The sequence below is a fragment of the Antennarius striatus genome, chromosome 12 (assembly GCF_040054535.1).
Source record: "Antennarius striatus isolate MH-2024 chromosome 12, ASM4005453v1, whole genome shotgun sequence".
In the NCBI taxonomy this organism is placed as follows: domain Eukaryota; kingdom Metazoa; phylum Chordata; class Actinopteri; order Lophiiformes; family Antennariidae; genus Antennarius; species Antennarius striatus.
The window spans coordinates 21,206,305-21,227,011 of NC_090787.1; the positions used below are offsets into that span (position 1 = coordinate 21,206,305).

Genomic DNA, 20,707 nt, shown 5'->3' on the forward strand with positions numbered 1-20,707 from the left:
CGTGTTAAGGGGCGTGGCTCTGAGCTCCCTCTCTATCAACGCTTCCCTCCTCAGGTTTGTGTGCGTTTTGTTTACAAGCGCCACATGAACGTGCGCACTACCGATCGATCGTCGTACTTGATCGTCGAACTTTCAGTAACTTTGTTACCACGTATTTTGCTCTTATTTTTCTTGTGTTTTTCTCTTGTTTTCCATGATATAACTATTATTTTGTCTGTGCGAAGCATGGAGCTACTTTCTCAGTCAAGTAAACACAATGAGACTGGCCGGTGAACACCGAGAATTTTTTTTGGGAGAAAAACAGTGTTAGCAAATAAATCAGAGGAGGAGATCACAAGTGATTACTGACAGGACGTCATCAAAGCAGTGTTTCCCGACAATCGTCACGGACAATGACAGATGAATGGCAAACAACACCAGGGAGCTAAGCTAATGCAGGCTAATGAAAGATGGGATGTTACCGGAGAGGTAAAACTAACGTATTATATTTGTCAAGTATACTGAACCGTTGGCTGTTCATGGCTATTATGAAAAAAATGTATTTTTCATAATAGGACCAGAAGGAACTGTGAATATTTGATACACATACCGGGGTCTAGGTGAGTGGGAAAATAGCACAAGTCTGTGGACATACAAACTAGGAGCTGTTGGTAAAAGGCAACTTCAGCTCTAAAGTTGCAGGAGAGCCTTTCACACAGACCCATGTGATTTTATACCTCAGGAAGTTGAGTCGTTCCTGTACTTCCTGGACATGGCTGTAGCGACTTCCTGGCCTGACTGTCTGGGGGTCAAACTCGGCCTGTTCTTCTGTGAAACACATGCAGTGAAGACATTATCAGATCCAAGTAAGATCAACCAGCAGTTTCACTTCTGGCAGCGATATTTACCTTTGGAGAACTGCCTCATTGTCTCCATGTAGGCAGACAGATTCTCAGCCACCAAGGTGACCAGAGAGTGGTTATGCTGCAACTGGTTGATCAGGTCATGGCGGTAAAACACATGAGGACTTCTCTGGGTTTGACTGAGGACAGAACAGCAGGAGGCGTAGAAGTGTAAAAGGGGAAACAAACAGACATAAGACGTCAGTGTGGTAAGAAGGGTCAATAAAAAGCACAGAGAGCATTAAGACATTATAGGTGACATTTTTATTCATACAACTTCTGATTTTCATCTGCCTAAATCACATACAGAAAAAAGCTCTTAGTGTGATGGTACATCTATGTGTCACAGAAATACCACCAGTGATGATCACATTAAGGTCATTTCCTGCCCTGTTTTCCACATAACGTCATGTTTAATTTAGAAAACAAATCATCCAACAATTCACGTTTCCGTAGCGACAGCCACCAAACGGCTCTTTTTCTGCGATCTTGTTTTTAACCAATACTAACATTAATATTAATCCATATACAAGGCGCATTGGATTATAAGGTGCACTACGGGCTTATGAGAAATTATAGGCTTTTAGGTGTGCCTTATAGTGCGGAAAATACTGTATTGTAAATGGTCTTAATCCGTTCCAAGACGCTAGAAAACTACCTTTTTTCAACGTTTTATTTCATAATGTCATTTATATATCAAATTGTATGGTAATGAAACATATCAAAGAAACGTAAAAGAAAGAAGCAAACATGAGAAAGAAAAAAAATAATGGACGTAATCCTGTTAGCCTAAGATACGGGTTACCGTCGTCTTTTGGACAGAAGTTTACGGTACCGTAACTCGTACCATAGGCAATGGAACGCAAATGAAGTGAAAAATTATTGAATACAGTAAACTAAAATAAAAAGTATATTACTGTCCCATTTTCTCTTGACTTTTCTCGCGCTTGGCGGCGACAAATAATAATAATAATAATAATGGATTAGATTTATGTACCGCTTTTCTGGACACTCAAAGATGCTTTACATCAGATCCATTATTCATTCACTTCTCATTCATACTTAGTGATGGTAGACTATGTGTGTAGCCACAGCTGCCCTGGGGCAGACTCAGACTGATGGAGGCGTGGCTGCCAATCTGCCCCTCCAACCACCACCGAAACAATCACAAACATTCACAAACCAGCGAGTGCCCCACTGGAGGCAAGGAGAGTAAAGTGTCTTTCCCAAGGACACAACGACAAATGACTTGGCGGGTGCGGGAATCGAACCGCCGATCTTAAATCATTGGACGACCCACTCTACCACTGAGCCACGGTCGCCCCAAAAAGGTGTTCGCTTCGTGTTCGACTTCCAAATATTGTTAGACTTCTAAGACAAAAAAATTCTGAATTTTTTGGTCGAATTCCGATTTGTTCGATGTCTAAAGCATTCGAAAACCAAGGTTTGCTTGTATATTATAAATATATACATACACGCACATACACACCATACTATTTCGATATTTTGTTGGTACTGTCATCAAAAATGGAAATATACTGCAAATGTACTTCCTATCATTCTAAATTTGGTCACAATTTTATGTTGAGAAACATTATGTTCCATTTCTATAAATGCTGCTCATCAAAGTGAAATAAATAAAAACGTGTTTGTCAGCAGGTGTGTATTTGTACAATGATGCTTGAAATCTGGAGTTTCAATTGAGTTCTGAAGTAATCATGCCCAAACGTAATCATGACCAGTTTACTTTTTAGAAGTGGCTAGATTTCAGTTATCTATTGTGGAAACATTTATTTATTTAAGTATATTACATCAAATGCTGGAAATCAATGTTAGTAAAAAACGTGCAAGAGTGGATCAAGGCATGAAGTACCCTTGATATTTAGCATTGAGTAAATTGTGCTGAAAAGAAGTGACATCAGGAAGAAGAGCTCCATCTCCAAGAATAGGGCTTCATCTCAAAGGACCGTTCTCTGACTTATGTATCCGTCTATACTTTAGGAACAGTCTGCCTCTGCACTGCCATGTGCTTTTACGGTGAGTTCAGTTCAGTTCAGTCTAGCAAGCACCTCAAGAGAAATTAAGAGTTTAGATATAACGACCAAAGCGAAGACATTTTAGACACCACTTGCTTTCCAGTAACCAAACTTCATTTAATTGATAAACACAACTGCAGTCATTGTTTCAAATAATTCATTGTGAAATGAATGAATCAAAAACGTAAAATTAACCATCTAACAATAACTATCATCATGACTGATTAAGTACAATGAGAGAGAGAGAGAGAGAGAGAGAGAGAGAGAGAGAGAGAGAGAGAGAGAGAAAGAGAGAGAGAGAGAGAGAGAGAGAGAGAGAGAGAGAAAGAGAAAGAGAAGTAGGGAGGGAGAGAAATCTCCTAATCATATGATGGCAGCTACAAACTTCAGTCCCACTGGACTCTGATCTATTGCTTCTCATTTTCAGTTTTCTTAACGGATGGAAATGCATGATAAAGAATAATGGATAAGCATCTGGGTCTCAATGCATTCTTGGAGCAAGATGAGAGGATGCATAATAATAACTTAATATTCGTCAGAACCCTCCTCAGAATGGAGAGCTCACTGTTTAGCCATTAGTCATATTAGTGTCTTGTCTCGTTCCTGACTGCAGTACCAATGTGACGGGGCTTGAATTGGGGGGCTCGAGGAGGAATCAGTCATTTGAGATGAAACCCAAGGAAGAATTGTTGAAGCAGATCCAGGGCTGAGATTGACTTTTTACATGTCAACATACCATAGACATTTCAACAAGAAAGTGAGACTTTGTGTAACACAGAGGTAGGTGTACCCTGGAATTTGCTCTCAACTTACCCCGCTAAGATCGTTTGTATGATAATTGGCATTTTCCTTCTGAAAAAGAGGCACGCATACTACATATTTTCTACAATGACTGGGAATATAAAAACACTACTTCAATTCAACATATAATGAGCAGCACAAAAATAGGTCGACTGAGGAAAAAATGGACGATTGCAGTTCCCTTCAGTGTCCAGGAACAGACAATGGGCAGAGCCTCCAGTAAGAACAACCAACTGTCTTTCTTTCTGCTATCTGTAATAACTGACTCTGTTGTACGTCAAATATCTGCTGTAAGAACGACTTCTTATTCGAAATAGTTGCATAACACAAACAGCAGGTTCCAATATGGATTGAACATTGACTCGCTGCCAGACTAGACAGTTAAACAGGGGTGTTTTGTCCCGGTCCGTTGGTTAGTTCCACGTGCTTCAGTTCAAAAAGCCAAAAAAGTAAACTGGTCAAATATTCCAAATATAAATGTCTCCAAATAAATGTCTTGACATGCAAACGCTTTCTCTTCTATGTTCTTAGACATTAAATAGACTCCCATCATGACCGCACTCACCTAAGGTTTTGAGGAGCTTCTCCAAAGAGGCTGCAGATTTCTCTGATCTGCTTCAGGGCAGGGATCACCCATTTGTCATTGGTTCGCAGCTCCTCTATGAAGCGGTCTATCCACTGAATCTTCTGTGTGTCCCTGTCCTGTGAGTGAAAATTAAATGTCAGTACTTTCACTTATTGGCCTATGATGGGTTCATCCATATGCTTTAAACATATCTGCCAACATGTACCTGGGAACAGCTGTAATCCAGTATCTTGATGTGAGCACTGAGAGCCTGATCCATAATGTCCACTGGCACGTCGTCGCTGTGGGCCAGGTTCCACAGCAGATTGAGGACCTTGTGAGCCATCACCCCATCCTTATCATCCTCAGCCAAGCGCCGAATAAGTTCAAGAAGTTTTTCACGTTGCTTCTTACTGGCATTGGTCCAACTTGCCTGCACAAGATTAAAAAAAACAAAAGAACAAAAACACAGTTTCAGATGTTTTAGGAACAATTCAATTTTTCTAACTGTCATTTAATGGCAGTGGGGAATTCCCCTCAATGTCAAAAAAATAGGAGCATTTTCCACAGCTTGTTAAATGAGAAAATGAATTCCGTTACGGCCATCCATGCTCTCTTTAACCCACCGGACTCCTGTGACAAAATATTACTTCTCCCCAGCAGAATGTGGGCAAAGAGAGTAAACATCCCTACCATCTAACAGTTAATCATGTATCTTGGAGAAAAAAACCAACAAATTAGTTAATTGTGTTTGTTGGCTATTTAAAAATAGTCATTTCCTACAAGAAAAGGTTTTCTGAAGTTAAAGCACAGCAGTGAAATGTTCTAAAGAAGCTAAAAATTTTAGCCCTCTACAAATGCCTAAAATGTGTAGCTTCTTTTCCTTTTGTTTGTTTTTCCATGCTGGGGGTGAGCCAACCACCATCTGCTCCAGATAATAAACTGATTGGAGAGGGGCGTCATAAACTTTTTTAAAAACCCCAACTATTGATTTCAGGCTGGTCACAAACCACAATATTGTTGGAAGGTAATGATCCAGGATTAATGAGTTTAAAGCCAGAAACAACTCAAACAGAGTGTACTTGTTCTCTTCAGTCTCTGATTGCATGACTGATTAATATAATTCTTACCTTGAAACAGTCAAAAAGGTGATCAAGCTGCTCAGGTGAGAAGTCCCACGCCAGCTTGGCCAGGAGATCGTGGACATTCTTCACAATGGCCTCATGCTTACCAGCCTGCAGAGAGAACATAGAAGTGAGGTCAATAAAATACCTGAATGTCCAGTGTGTCTTAGTAGCGTATGGAAAACAATGCAGATGTAACGCGATGTACAGAACGGTGAGGTTCTGTACTTTCTGTAGCAACAAACATGTTGACAGTTTTGATTCCTTTAATGTTTGATACAGGACAACTGTTAGAAAAATGGCTGCACATACAAGGATTGTTGAATTGACCCACAATTTTTACAAGCGATTGTGATTTATTATCTTATTTTACATTTGTGCCACAATATTAGAGAAAAGTCTGCAAAATACCAACAGATGACCTCAAGGTCAGTCTTTTGGCTCTGTAACCTGAACTGCGTATTTGCACTAAAAACAGTGTTTGCTGCGGCGCACCTGTGCAGCCCATATGTTGTCCAGATCCTGCATTGTGAGAGCCTTCTCCTTGATAACAAAGCGAAGGATCTTCTCCAGCTTCTCTACGTACTGAGGCTGGTGCAGACTGTCCCTAAGCACAATGGACAGTATGTGGTTCTGCTGGATCCACTCCTGCGGGGGGGGGGACAAGGAGACACACATAGGTATTGGATGCAGGGGGACTCTGATAATCACGAGGGTTAACAGAGGAACTCAGTTTACCGCCATGCGCTCTGCAGTGAGCCATTCCTCCTCTTCAGGGTTATGCCGGTGAGTGTAGTAGGACACACTGGAGATTACCTTGTTCACTTCATTTAGTGCATTCATTTTGCCATTAAAAGAAGAAATTTGCAATAACCTGAGAGTAAAAACAAAAAAATTCATTTAGCTAACATATTAAACGTGTATCATGACGATCGTACTCTGTGATGACAGGTACTGACATTATTTCACAATACTCACCTAAGAATCATTTTTAACCTAAAAATCTCTAAATTCTTCACTGTCTCCTCCTGTCCCGGAACACGAGATGCCAGATTCTTCAGAGACTTGATTATCATGGACAGTGCGTCGTTTTTGGCTTCATTCTTGGCCTCTTTCTTCAGCTCCTCATCTGTGAGGTTCTCTAGAAACTGTGGAACCATCTCAATGACTGGAAGGAAGTACTTCTTTACCGTGTGCAATGTGAGGAACTCGTAACACTGGCCGAAAGGCCTGCAAGGCAGAGAACCCAAGGTTAGTTCATGACAAGAAGGACATCACCATGATACTGGCTTTGATATGTTGCAGAAGTGAAGGTGAATTTTATTCGAGCCTCACTTAATAAGTGCAGCGATGATCTGGACGTTCAGTGCTTGGCCACTCATGAAACGATCATGCAACATCTGAAACCCGTTTAACGTGCCGAATTTGTTTATCAAGTCCACCAACCAGCCCTGGGAAGAAAAAAAAAGTCAGAAGAAAATGTTGATGTGATGCTTTTTATGTGTTGATATAGAAAAAAAGACAATCAGACATTATCTTTATTGTCCAGTAGATGAAATTTCCTCCTTGAATTAGAAGTGATATGTGTTACATTTCTATCTAAAATTCCTTTTCTTCTGTGTAAATGATCTACTTTCTAACACAAGCAAAAATTCTCTTAGGGACGGCAGGTTTCATGTACTACGCCAGACGATCATGTACAGTAAGCTGTCACGACTCTAATGAAGACATGTGTTTGATTGATGGACGTCTGTTTTAAGACCAGCTCAATCCTGACAATCCTTGACTGATCTTGTGCCCCGTTGAACATTCTGGCATAGAGGGTAGTTTGATGTTCAGCGATTCACCTTGGGAGAGCGGGGGTCTGGAGGGCGAGCGAAGAGTTCGTCGTCAGCCAGCTGGGCCCCGGCGGGGACGGTCTCAGAGGGCCGCGTGCCATTGTAGATGTGGAACTTGCAGTGAGGGTTGGTGGCCATGGCCAGCAGCTCCAATAGAGGGAACCAGTCCTGAGAGAGCTTGGCCACACACAGCTCCACCAATCGGTGTGTGTTATTGATGATGCATCTCTGTGGAACAAGGTTTGTGGGTTCAATAAGAAGTGGCACATTGACTGGGATGCAAAGCAGCAGTCAAAATGGCGTACGCTCCTACTGATTTACTAATAACCATGTAAGTTGACCTGAAAAGCCACAGACACTGACTGACACCTTCATATCAACACACTGCATACCTGGTAGAATAAGAAATACTATATTAATAACGGCTTTTGCATTGTTACTCTGTTGGGTAAACTCTTGTGCAAGCAGCTGCCATACAGACATGAAACAGACTTTTGTGCTTCACTGAAAATTTAAATGAACATGTTCATGAATTTCCACACAAAAATTAAAAACATGCTCTCCAATCATATCACCCATAAAATGACAGAACAGACTGAAGGAAGGTAAAACAAATCAACGTGGGACTAAGGATCAGATGTTTCTATGTAATGTAAAAACTAGGATTTGAATTTACGACACTGTCAACATTATTTGCGATAGCACAAACAGATGTTTTGCTCATTACATCTCACCTACGTTTCCTAGTTTTATCATGAAGAGGCTGCAGAGACAATCCTTCCGCATACAAAACTCAGCTCTAGTTATGTCCAACAAAAAGATCAGTGATCACTGCGGCAGCTTTTCCTGATTCCTGAGTCCTCAACCTATGAACACAATTGGTTCCGAGAGCTTGTTTGTAAGCTGAATTGTTCTTAAGTCGTTATTTATTACCTTTCAATCGATAATTGCAGGAGATATGATGGCACAGTAGCGCTGTCTGGGTTTGAGTTCTATCTGTGCAGTTTGTATGTTCTCCTGTTCTCCTGCATGGGTTCTCTCTGATTCTATAGCTTAGGTAGATTGGTCATGTCAAAATTGCCCACAGGTGGGGGTGGTGTGTGTGTGTGTGTGTGTGTGTGTGTGTGTGTGTGTGTGTGTGTGTGTGTGTGTGTGTGTGTGTGTGTGTGTGTGTGTGTGTGTGTGTGTGTGTGTGTGTGTGTGTGTGTGTGTGCTTGCATGAATGGTTGTTTGTATTATGTGTGGCCCTGCGGTGTACAAGCGACACACCTGTGACCCACAAAAAGCAGAAGGAGAAAATAGATCGATGGACAAAAATATAACCATCATTGAGGTCATTTAAATGCCATCACTACACCAAATAATTAAGTACCATTCCCCAAGACTGACCAGAAACAATCACAGGACATAAAAACAAGACATAAATGAAATAAATTTACGGCTGTTCATATCTACGAATGCTCCTAAGTCGGATGTTTGTATGTTGAGGACTACCTGTATATAAGTTAAAATGAAATGGTGCCCCATGCCACTAACATAGTGACTTTTGTCGGCCTGTGGAACACTTTTGGAAACCTTGCACTAAAATCAGTCAGGTGTTATTTGATGACTGCAATTAAAGATGAATTCTTACGATATTTAAACTATCCCTCTTTTCCTCAAAAGTTCAGATTTATCAGCTTTTTCTTTTTTAGAAGACCTTTAAACTACTAATAAACAAAGCAAAAAAACTCACATGAATTTCAAACTTCCAACCACTGACTGCCTCATCTGTCAGGATCTTGGTGAAGGAGATGGTGAGACCATCGCGGAAAAACCTCTGACACGCTTCACACTTCACATCCAGTCCTGCAAGGAAGGCATTCATCGTTAAAACCCACACCATTTCAGGGAAGTACCGCTACGTTGGTTTAGTTTACTTAAAAATTAGATGAGCGGGGTGAATGTCTCAATTTTGACCTCAGGTTCACATATAACGCACAAAATGTGTTGACATGATATTTTTTATTAAAATAGAAAATTGTCCAACAATCTGAATGTAACAGGAAGAATCTAGTTTTTCTAAATACTAGAATATTCTGTTTCTAGTTTGTCAAATGGGAAATGAATGCTTTCTTTCATTGTCACGTGTATTAGTAATATTAGTTGGCAAAACAATAGTTGTTTAAAAGTAACTTATCAAGTTAAATATCAATTACAATATAGAAAAGGCAGTCAAAGACTGCAACATCCCACGACACCCTGAATTCAAAATTTTACCCTGACCTACTTTCATAGATCAAATCACTAGCGTTGATCTTCGGTCTTACTCACACTGGCCTTCTTTCTCGTCTTTCTATCTTATCCGATTCCTGAGTGTACAAAAGTTGAAATTTGACCTTGACCTAGTTTTCTCAAGGTCAAGGTCATCATCTCATCTTCATCCCCTTTGCTGCCCGAGTAATGTGCTTTTTGTTTCATCTTTCTATCTGCAACGACTGTGAAGATATTTGGTGGACAAACTAACGAACGGACGAATGAACACACTAACACTGACGATTACAATACATCACCGCCTTGAAGCGGGATGTTATTACACCATACATGTGAAAGCATTCAGTCCCCAACTGAAGTCAAAGTAACAACAGTATCATGTGAGGAGGCTAGAGAAGAACGCTACCAATATAACCTTGTCAGTACCACCAAGGAACCCCCCTCCCTCCCAAATTGAAGGGAAACGCTGTTGTGCATTGCATTAAAAACAATTGTAGGATATAGATGCCACAAATCATCTCTGCAGAAACAAAAGTCCAGTCTGTTTAATTGAGAACCTACACAAATGTCCATTCTGTACGTTCTTACCTTTTTTACTCAGGTCAATAGCTGCTTCCAAGAGGACTTCTAGCTCTCCCTTTGGCAAGACTGGAACGACCCAACGAGGCCTGAGGCGGGATCAAACCAGATGAATCATTACACGCACGTAAAAAGGCATCCAAAATGTATGAACTGCATCCAATGGCTCAGCTGTAACAGATTCTTTCCTGTGTTTGCAAGGCAGATATGTTTTCATTTAAAATAAAATATTGACAATGATATTATTGTCCTCTTCTTCTTTTCCTTTCGGGTTTTCCGTTCAGGGGTCTCCACAGCAAATCAGTTGCCTCCATCTAACCCTGTCTTCTGCATCCTCTTCTCTCACACCAACTACCTTCATGTCCTCTTTCACTACATCCATAAACCTCCTCTTTGGTCTTCCTCTAGGCCTCCTGCCTGGCAGTTCAGAACTCAGCATCCTTCTACCAATATATTCACTATCTCTCCTCTGGACATGTCCAAACCATCTCAGTCTGGCCTCTCTGACTTTATCTCCAGAACCTCTAACATGTGCTGTCCCTCTGATGTACTCATTCCTGATCCTATCCTTCCTGGTCACTCCCAGAGAGAACCTCAGCATCTTCATCTCTGCTACCTCCAGCTCTGTCTCCTGTCTTTTCCTCAGGGACACTGTCTCTAGACCAAACAACATCGCTGGTCTCACCACAGTTTTGTACACCTTTCCTTTCATTTTAGCTGAAACTCTTCTATCACACCTGACACTTTCCTCCACCCGTTCCATCCTGCCTGGACATGCTTCTTCACCTCTTTTCCACACTCTCCATTGCTCTGGACTGTTGACCCTAAGTACTTCAAATCCTCCACCTTCTTGATCTCTTCTCCCTCTAACCTCACTCTTCCACTTGGGTCCCTCTCATTCACACACATGTACTCTGTCTTACTGCGGCTAACCTTCATTCCTCTCCTTTCCAGGACAAACCTCCACCTCTCTAGCTTCTCCTCCATCTGTTCCCTGCTCTCACTGCAGATCACAATGTCATCTGCAAACATCATAGTCCATGGAGATTCCTGTCTAACCTGGTCTGTCAGCCTGTCCATCACCATAGTGAACAACAAGGGGCTCAGAGCTGATCCCTGATGCAGTCCCACCTCCACCTTGAACTCCTCTGTCACACCTACACACACCTCACCACTGTCTTACAGTCCTCATACATGTCCTGCACCGCTCTAACATACTTCTCTGCCACTCCAGACTTCCTCATACAATACCACAGTTCCTCTCTGGACACCCTGTCATCAGCTTTCTCCAGATCTACAAAAACACAATGCAGCTCCCTCTGGCCTTCTCTGGACTTCTCTATCAACATCCTCAAAGCAAATACTGCATCTGTAGTACTCTGTTTTGGCATGAAACCATACTGCTGCTCACAAATGTTCACTTCTGCCCTTAGTCTAGCTTCAACTACTCTCTCCCATAACTTCATTGTATGTCTCATCAGCTTTATTCCTCTGTATTATATTATTGATATGATAACGATATTATTGTCCTACAACCTAATATAAAATGAGAGCATTTAACCTATTCACTCCCATTTTATGGACAAATCCCTTGAGTATTAGCACCAGAAGCACAGTAGAGGAATATTTCTGGGAACAGGTCTATGGTCTGTTTGTTTCTGGCTTTCTGAATAATGAAGAGGATGCCATCTTCTGACCTGTTGATCATGTCATCCAGCTTGGCTAGGTCGGTGTGAGGAAAGGCAGGCTCCTCTTCCTCCAGCTGAGGGGGGCTGTCCCCCTGGGCTTGGTCATCCGGGGGGCTCACTGGAGAGTTCTCATTAGATGAGTTCGGGGAAGATGTCTACAAAAAAAAAAAAAGTGTACAATGTACAATGACAACACAATGAGGTTTGATTGTCATTGGTGTACCTGCAGGACATGAACCAGAAATAGAAATGTGTCATCAAGTAAGTGCAAGATCCAAATAGAAAGCACTTAAAAGTATGAAACTTAACCTGAAGCCTTAAGGTTTACAATGGTTTTAAAGTGACACGCAGCGATGGAAAGGCCTTCTCAGACGGAGTGGACCTCCTACTACTCTGGTCACTAAGTGCATACGCATGTCGGCAAAAGGGAGCAGGTGTCTATCCTAAAAGGCCTCTCAACAAAGCCATTCCCATAGTATTTGGCATACAGAGAAACACTCTTTTCATCTGCCTGGAGGCAACAAACACGGGCTGACATGTCAGAAATATAAATGTATCAGAACATGGGTTCATCAGTGTTGTGAAGAAGAAATTTTGAAGGACGTTTCTGAGAATCAGTGGTTAAATGTGACGTAAAGCACCAATCACTTTACTTCTTCCCTCATTTAATGTGTGTATGAACATCAGACGTAGTGTGAGCAGCTGTGTGTGCGAGTAAAAGAGGGATACACACAACCGAGAGAGAGATAAACAACTGAGAAATATGAAATGTGGGGGTGTGTGGTGAAGACTCCTTCTGCTTGGCTGACCTACATAGGCAGCTTGCCTCTCACGTCTCACCACAGCTCATCTCTAACCAACACAGGGCTGCATGTATATACACTCACACACACACACACACAACACATACAACACACACACACACCCTTTATCCATCACTCAGGAGGCTCTGTTCATTGATGCCTGGCCTTCACCCTCTTTTCCGTTCCCTCCTCCCCTCCCTCGCAGCATCTGTGTACGATTAGGTATGAACAGCATCTATTAAACTGCTATAGTGTCTGGGCTAACAAATGAGAGACTGAATCATGCTCCCACTATTTTTCACTTCACAGGACAATAGCAAATGTCTACCATCAGTAAGGAAGTGTAATACAGTCATTTCAGACAATCACAGGTACAGAGAGTTGGATAAAAGCACTGGCAGGAAAAGGGAGACAAGATTTTAAAAAAAACATCCAGCATGAAGAATAAAATGTAGTGGATCCAATGAAAGACAGACTAAAGTACTGGCTGTAAAAAGAAGATGCTGACCTGGTTCTGTGGCAGGGGAGGCTGGCTCGGGGCATCAGGTGCCTGGCCCTGGCCCTGACTGTCATTGCCCCCCACCGGAGAGCCACGCGTGGTGGCTGTCATGCTCGCCACAGGGCAGATCTTGGCAATCTTGGCCTCTTAGGGAGCACTGGCCAGGAGGAAAATCACAGCCACCTCAGCTGGAGAGCAGAGGGAAGAGAGGCCGAACACACGAGAGAAGGACGCGAGCACCTGGAGGTCTGGGTGTGCCGCAGAGACCATTGCATAACCTAAAGCAGAGAAGAGAGGGTAAAGTTCACAATCATCAGCAAGATGGTCCAGTTACCTGTAACACACACAGACTGGGTTAGTTGGTTATCAATTTGGATTACAAAAAGTCCTCTTCTTCTGGATTACTTCCTCTTGCAAGCTACCAAACAAAAGTTCTGTGTTCAGTCCCCAACTGGATGTGTTATGAATTAGAATGCACCCCCAAGCTGATGTGCATCACTGAATTAAAGTAGATTCTGAGTATCCAACAAATATTCTGTTCCTTTCAATTTCACTTAACAAAGTCAAATACTGCATCATATATTTCCAATTCTTGATGTCATCTGCACCTGCATGCATGAGAGGCCTCACAGATAACATTTTTATTCATCTTTTTCCATTGTTATGATCGATTGGTTTTACAACAATAGTGCTATTTGCTGCGTCTCATGTGTAACAACATTTTCTTTGACACAGAAGCTGTGGTTCAAGCGTTGTGAAGCATTCTAGCCCTCCACGTGTCAAACTTTGATGCACCATAAAGGTATATAACTCAGATTGCCTGCTCCATCCTAACTAGTGAATTGCTGCAATCTGGTACCATGATAGTAATCAGACTTAAATGTTTGATAGGGCAAATGGTCAATTTGAAAGAAAAAAAAAAGGAAAGACATTCAGCCAAATTATTAGATGCACTTTAGAGTTACAGTACAAGGTAAATAATATTCTCTTGCTGCAAAGCAAGTGTGTACCAATGTTACAGTGTTCAGTAGAAATTTTACTTTAAAAAGAAGTGTTCTGGAAAGTCTTTTGAGTCATAAGGTTCGCAATATCAATTCCATTTCAGCTAATCCTGCATGATAGTTCTCTCTATTCCTTACAGTTAATATCCAATAAAGTAGGGCATGAAGCCTGAAATCAAATTTTGATTCCATAGAAATTATTGAAAAAGTAACATTATCACATTTTACCATAATGCATGCATGTCTTTCCATCTCAAAATGCTTTTATCTCATGAAATGAGTAAATGTAGCATTACTGTATATTCAGGAAACCAGCAGCGTCTGCCTCGCTGTTTCACCAGAAAATCTGCGACACAAATGGTATGGCAGAGCAACCCTATTCAGCAAATTATGTGACATCTATTCAGTGGTTGACAAATCACTTACGGAAAATAATGATACATCGCTAAAAATAACAATAAAAAAAGTGAATAAAACCCCTGTATAGAAAAGATTCCAGCAAAACATTTAAAGCAAAATCAGAAAAATATAGTTACAGTAATACAAACTATGTTAGACTAGAATCCTTTATTCATTCCCCAGTGGAGAAATTTACCACAATTTACAAAAGTTACCTGTGAAATAAAGCATCCAAGTACATTTTGTTTGTGTATAACCACCTTAAATTAAGAATTATTGTGTTCTTGTAACCTTAGTATGAGTCATAATATCTAGAGGGATCTGCTCCAGCTAATAACATTAAAACTAAAGCAGAAATCCTCACATTTTTAAGGTGGAACCATTGAATGATTTTTAAGTAATAATGACAAATTAAATAGTCGCCAAACAAAGTGAAGCAGGCATGTTACTCATTTTGATCCTGACGTCAAGGAAAGAAATAAGGATAAAAACCAGAAATAATAAGGATGGAAATGGATAATTAGAATCTGAATCCAGTTTGAAAGATACCCAACCACAAAACCACAGCTGGTTTACTTTCATTCATTCATCTTCTGCTTGTTCCGCTGTGGCGGGTCGCGGGGAGCTGGCGCCTGTCCCAGCTGACTGAGGGCGTGACGCGGGGGAAACTCCAGGTGCGACACCAGTCAAAGTAAATTTGTTGTTGCATGTATCAATAAAAATTAATTTGAAAATGCATGACCGAGAGAATGTGTTTTGTGTTCTCCTGGATGCAAAACACACATGTGTATCACTTGTGTGTGCATGAGTGCGTGTGTGATACACACACACACACACTCATGCACACACACAAGTAACTATAAGTAGTTTGCAGATTGGTGATTAACACTGAATGCACAGGATAAAACTGAGGAGATGAATTTTAGGCGTAACTTAATAGTGATGGGACAGATAGATAGATAGATAGATAGATAGATAGATAGATAGATAGATAGATAGATAGATAGATAGATAGATAGATAGATAGATAGATAGATAGATAGATAGATAGATAGATAGATAGATAGATAGATAGATAGATAGATACTTTATTAATCCCGGAGGAAATTGCATTGATGATATGATTCTATTAACTTTCGCAGAAGACCACGTCAGCTACCACAGTTTGCAGAGCAAAAACACAAGCTCCCAACGAAATGTACAAGAATGGAAAAGATATTAAATGATATCAAATCAATAAGAAAAATTCAACCCAGTATACAGAGAACCAAAGACGACAGTATTTATGTGGACTGCATTTGGGACTGCACACCTGCATTCCATTTTGTTTTTTTATGAGTACTCAATAATTTAATACAAGATTTTGTCCAAACCGTACCACTGGACCATAAAACCACAATTCAAATACAACATGACAGGATTCAATGTTGAAAGCTAATAACGCACCTCTGTCACAGCAATAAACACGTCAGTCTGTCACTGAAAATTACACTTGGGTCATGTAAAACTCCAGAAGCACCATTTTAAATTTACAATTCCATGTTATTAAAGTTTTACGAAAGAGAAAAGCAACCTTCAAGCCTTTACACAACAATTCCTGTTTTCAAATGTAAATGAGGAGCAGGAAATCCAAAATGCCCTTCGTTTCAACAAAGTCCACATCCTCTATTTCTTTTACCCAAAGTATCAGTAATTTATCAGCTCAACAAAGGCAAAAAATGAGAAAAGGTTTAAATTAAATCCTTTGTAAACATCACATAAAATTTAGACAAACAAGACAACTGAGGACATGAGGATATTAGTAAACTTATCTATTCCTCTTCAATCTCTCAAGTCTTGAATAATAACTAGTTGCTCGAGATAAAACCAACGGTCAATAAGGTTGTGATGTACTAAAGTGGTACAGTATTGTATTTTGTTAAATGTACATTTATTTTGTGAGCAAGAATCCATTTCTTATCAGTCAGAAATTGGTTTATGGACATAATAAAAACGCAGGTTTGGTTGATAAGCAATTTCTTTCTTAGTTTAACAAAAAATAAACCTTGATAATTCCCAATTTTTCAGATGTCCAATGACATGTGCTTGAGTCGGTTGGATGTGTTATAAGGCGGTGCATTTTACTGAAATTACGGGCGAATTCTTGCAAATGACTTCCTGACATGAAAATGCAACATCATGGATCAGCTATTTACAAAAGAGGCGATCAGATGGGACACATTGATTATGCAGACAGACATAACGCTCGTCATGACCGGTCATAACACACAAGAGGCTCCACTTCACTGGGGCCTTTGGGACTGAACCGGCTCCCAAACGTTAAGGCGACAAAGTATTAGAACATTTAATGTCCGGAATAAAAATGACCACGTAATATTATGACTCACAAAGGTGGATAATCAGGCGGACACCCCATATGCAGATGAAGTACACGGTGACAGTTCGTGTATAATGTGGATTTTGTTCTGTCCCCAGCATTACCAGCTGCTGGTCCTGCTGGTTAACTGCTGCTGGCTAACGGCCGCAGCTCGGCTCGGGTTAGCCTGCGAGGCGATCCGCCCAGACGGCCAGCGACGGCCTGCAGCCTGAAGCCCATTGATCTGAGACTCGGGCCTCACCGCCCGGTCGGGCCTGGCCTTACAGCTGCCCCGCTAACCTTACAACACAACAAACGGTTTTAAAACACAAAGGCCGTCTCAGTACTTTAATCGAACCATTATCGAGTTCTCGCTGCCTCCACTGGGGTTATTGTTGACCTGCTATGTCGCTGTGAGGCCATTGACGAGCATCGGTCGTTAGCTACCCAGCTAACGATGGGCAGTGCAGATAAACAGTCATGATAGCTAGCAGCTAGCCTGCGTTCCGGGTAAATCCCGATAGTAGACAGCGTTAAGGTTTGGGTTCTGACAAGCAGCTTGTTGATCTGGCTCGACTATTTACCAGTTTTCCCGTCCAATATTTGAATGCCATCACACTGAGATTACACATAACGTCGCCGTGCAGCAACAACAGCGTTCGGAATAACTTCATTCCGCTAACGTTATGTTAGATACCAGGGAGTCGTCTATTTCCTGAAATTTAGTGAGCGAGCGTTGACCTGTATCGTCTAGTTATAAGTTGACTAAAACAGAAAAAAAAAATCTTTAACATCAAAGGGACTCAGAACCTTTACTAACAGTTGCTTTAGATAAATAAATTAGTGAAACACAACTAATGTGTTTGGAGGGTAAAATATTTCAGCAACCTGTAAACATTCGTTTAAAGGATCTAGACAGACTCAGACTATCTGCGGGTAATGTTAGCTAGCGCTAGCTTGGCGTCAGAGAATCTAGCGGAGTAAACTAATCAGTCAACATGTAACCACGAAACCAGAAAATTAATGTTTAATCGTATTGACAATGTCTCATTTGTTATACGCAGTAGAATTCAGAAAAAAAGCCACCAAAAAATACATTAAAGTCGAAACACGCATGCAGTAATTTTACCTTGCATCCACCACCAGCTGATGCTAATATTAGCAGCAGCCGCTAACAATCAGCAGCTAGTTAGCTAACAACTCACCAGGAATCCGATATGACTTCCCTCTATCCCCGGGCTCAGCTCCAGCCTCCAACGGTGTCGTAGATTACATAAACGGCCTCTATCTGTGACAGCTTTGCAGGGACGAACTGTTACCCGAGCGATCTAATTCCTACGATTTTCCTCTGCTTCTGGGTGTTTTTCATGCGTCACCGGCGCGGTAACAGCCCCCTGACTCTCTATCTGGTTCGATTTGCAGGGCTTGTCACTTCGGTCCCGGCAGTCACTCACAACTTGAATCAGTTCAACATGGCGGAAGCGCAGTCGGAAACAAATGTTGGTCAATAAAACGGGACGGACGGGCCGGAGAACACCGGCGGACTGACCTCTGGGAGCCGCTTTGAACTGCAAACGAGACCGCTTCAATCAGCCGAATGGACGGGATAATAAAGCTCGCAGAATTCTATTAATGACTCCGGTTCCAGCAGAAACATCCAAACCGCAGTTTGATTAAAACCAAGTGAAACAAAACAGCAGCCGGACGCGGTGAACTACACCGCCCTCTAGCGGCCGGGCTGCTCAGGGGAGGCAGAAACACTTCAGTCCCTCTCTGAACCAGGACCCCCCAGCAGATGGACATCTAGACAATATGTAGGGCCCGATTTGTGATAGTTGTCAACATAAAAGATAATTCCTGCTTGCCTTATTTTATGCTAAAGAAAATCTTAACCCTTGAGCACTCTTTGGGCCCAAAAGTGACATTTTTGTTGCTTTTATGTGTTTCTCTGTCAATAAATCAGTCAGTTAAAAGGCTAAATATATGAAATTTTACCAGTAATTTTCTTTTGTCTTTATTTTCTAAATTGCTTAATGCCTGTCACTGGAAGTGTATAGCATAGCAGATTTTCATTGTGTACACACAATACCTAAAATGGTCAAAAATGGTCCAACTGACTCTCATTATAACCAAATATTTTTCATATACTATAAGCATATATATATACTATATATATATATGCATTATATATTTACATATTATGTATGTATATGATATATATTATCACAATAATGCTGACATGTTATAATGAAACATGATCTTCATTTTCTGCAGCAAGACAATGACCCCAAAATCCCCCCCACAACCCAGACACAGGTGTTAACACACCTGCAAAAACAGTCATCCAATATTTGTAATATCTTTATCAGAAGTACTAAACTCTGCACTAACTTAGAAATATTCCATATTTTTTGTTTTTCCCATTTTAAGAAAAACAGGGTTCTAATGGCAAATTCCATGTAAACATACATAATAAAAAAATATACAATTACCTCTATATCTATGGATAGGTCTGAAGTAATGGAAAAGATCTGATGCATGGAAAGAAAGAAATATTTCTGTATTACATATTTTTTTCAATTTTATGAGATGGCCCTTTTATGACCCGATTAGGTTTGTACGTAGCCATTTTAATAGGTCCTCGAGGGTTAAAGAAATAATCACAATGGATGTATCGGATGGTCCCATATACATTTCCAGACAGTTCTGGGGCCAAAGCAACAAATTCAGGGTCAGTTCTGGAGTTCTGGACTAATGATGATCCCACAGATGAAAACATGATGTTAGTTGAATGCAACAAGATAAAGATCCTTCAGACCAGGGGTGTCAAACACATCAGCATCATGGCTGTCATCAAAGGGCCACATTGAGTTATAAATGTCACTCAATGTGATGTAAAATAAATGTAACTACTCCTTAATTTTAAATAACTCTGAATTTATTACTTATTCAAGTAAAAAACATTACATTTACACAGAAAAAATATGTTTTCATGTTTCTCTGTTCTAACATAAATCCTTTTAATTTGTCAGGTTATGAAACCCTCAGAACTCAATCAATCAAGGATCAAACTATCCAAGTGAACAAAGAAAAACTAGAACAAATGCAGTCACAGAATGCAACATCTCGCAACACCCCTGAATTCAAAATTGTACCCTGACCTACTTGTATAGGTCAAAGACCACAGCTAGTGCTCTGACCTCCTGTCATCGATCAAAGCACTAGCTTTGATCTATGGTCTTACTTACACTGGCCTCCTTTGTCTTTCTATGTTATCTGGTTCCTGGGTGTACAAACATTGAAATTTGACCCTAACTGTCTTTCTCAAGGTCAAGGTCATCATCTCATTTTTATCCTCTTTGCTGCCCGAGTAATGTGCTTTTTGTTTCATCTTTCCATTTGGAACGGTTGTGAAGATATTTGGTGGACGGACGGACAAACTAACCAACGAACACATAAACACTGACAATCCCAATACATCACCGCTTTGAAGCGGGATGTGATAACATCAAACACAAGTTAGAACAATAACTTTGTTCAAAACGTTTTTCTCAAAGTTAAAATGGGTCTAATTACTGTAATGCGGAAAATGTCGTTTTCAGTCACTTCTCTTTCACTCTCTTTGGTCTTGAGTTTGACACATGTGCTTCAGACTAATGACAAACTCTGACTTATAGTCCAGTGTGCCTTATAGTGCAGAAAATACTGTATATAATATGTTGATTCATATGCCTGTTAAATAATCAGTTCAGTTTTGTGTTTATGAAACATAATGGATGTAGACTGACTATCGTGGAACTGAACACAATTTCTTGAGAACCTTTTCCGAATGTTTTCCAGCTCCAGCCGCTGCGGAATCTAAAATCTGAGAAATTCTCTGATCG

The 20,707-nt window shown here is 40.7% G+C and overlaps 1 protein-coding gene across 4 annotated transcripts in view; it reads right to left on the reverse strand.

Moving 5' to 3' along the window:
• usp9 (ubiquitin specific peptidase 9) overlaps positions 1–18,608 on the reverse strand; it is a 41,082-nt gene extending 22,474 nt beyond the window's left edge. For 3 of the 4 annotated variants that reach the window (XM_068330129.1, XM_068330130.1, XM_068330127.1), the window contains exons 1-15: positions 18,029–18,608; positions 13,077–13,345; positions 11,775–11,920; positions 10,087–10,166; positions 8,981–9,093; positions 7,255–7,473; positions 6,743–6,858; positions 6,386–6,637; positions 6,146–6,281; positions 5,903–6,055; positions 5,414–5,518; positions 4,510–4,716; positions 4,284–4,420; positions 888–1,021; positions 717–807 (exon numbers count right to left, since the gene is read on the reverse strand). In XM_068330129.1, the coding sequence (XP_068186230.1) occupies positions 717–807; positions 888–1,021; positions 4,284–4,420; positions 4,510–4,716; positions 5,414–5,518; positions 5,903–6,055; positions 6,146–6,281; positions 6,386–6,637; positions 6,743–6,858; positions 7,255–7,473; positions 8,981–9,093; positions 10,087–10,166; positions 11,775–11,920; positions 13,077–13,178 (1,991 nt within the window). In that variant the 5' untranslated portion in view covers positions 13,179–13,345; positions 18,029–18,608. The remainder of the gene's footprint in view (positions 1–716; positions 808–887; positions 1,022–4,283; positions 4,421–4,509; positions 4,717–5,413; positions 5,519–5,902; positions 6,056–6,145; positions 6,282–6,385; positions 6,638–6,742; positions 6,859–7,254; positions 7,474–8,980; positions 9,094–10,086; positions 10,167–11,774; positions 11,921–13,076; positions 13,346–18,028) is intronic. The other variant, XM_068330128.1, reaches the window with a different exon arrangement.
• Between the last annotated feature and the right edge of the window lie 2,099 nt (positions 18,609–20,707).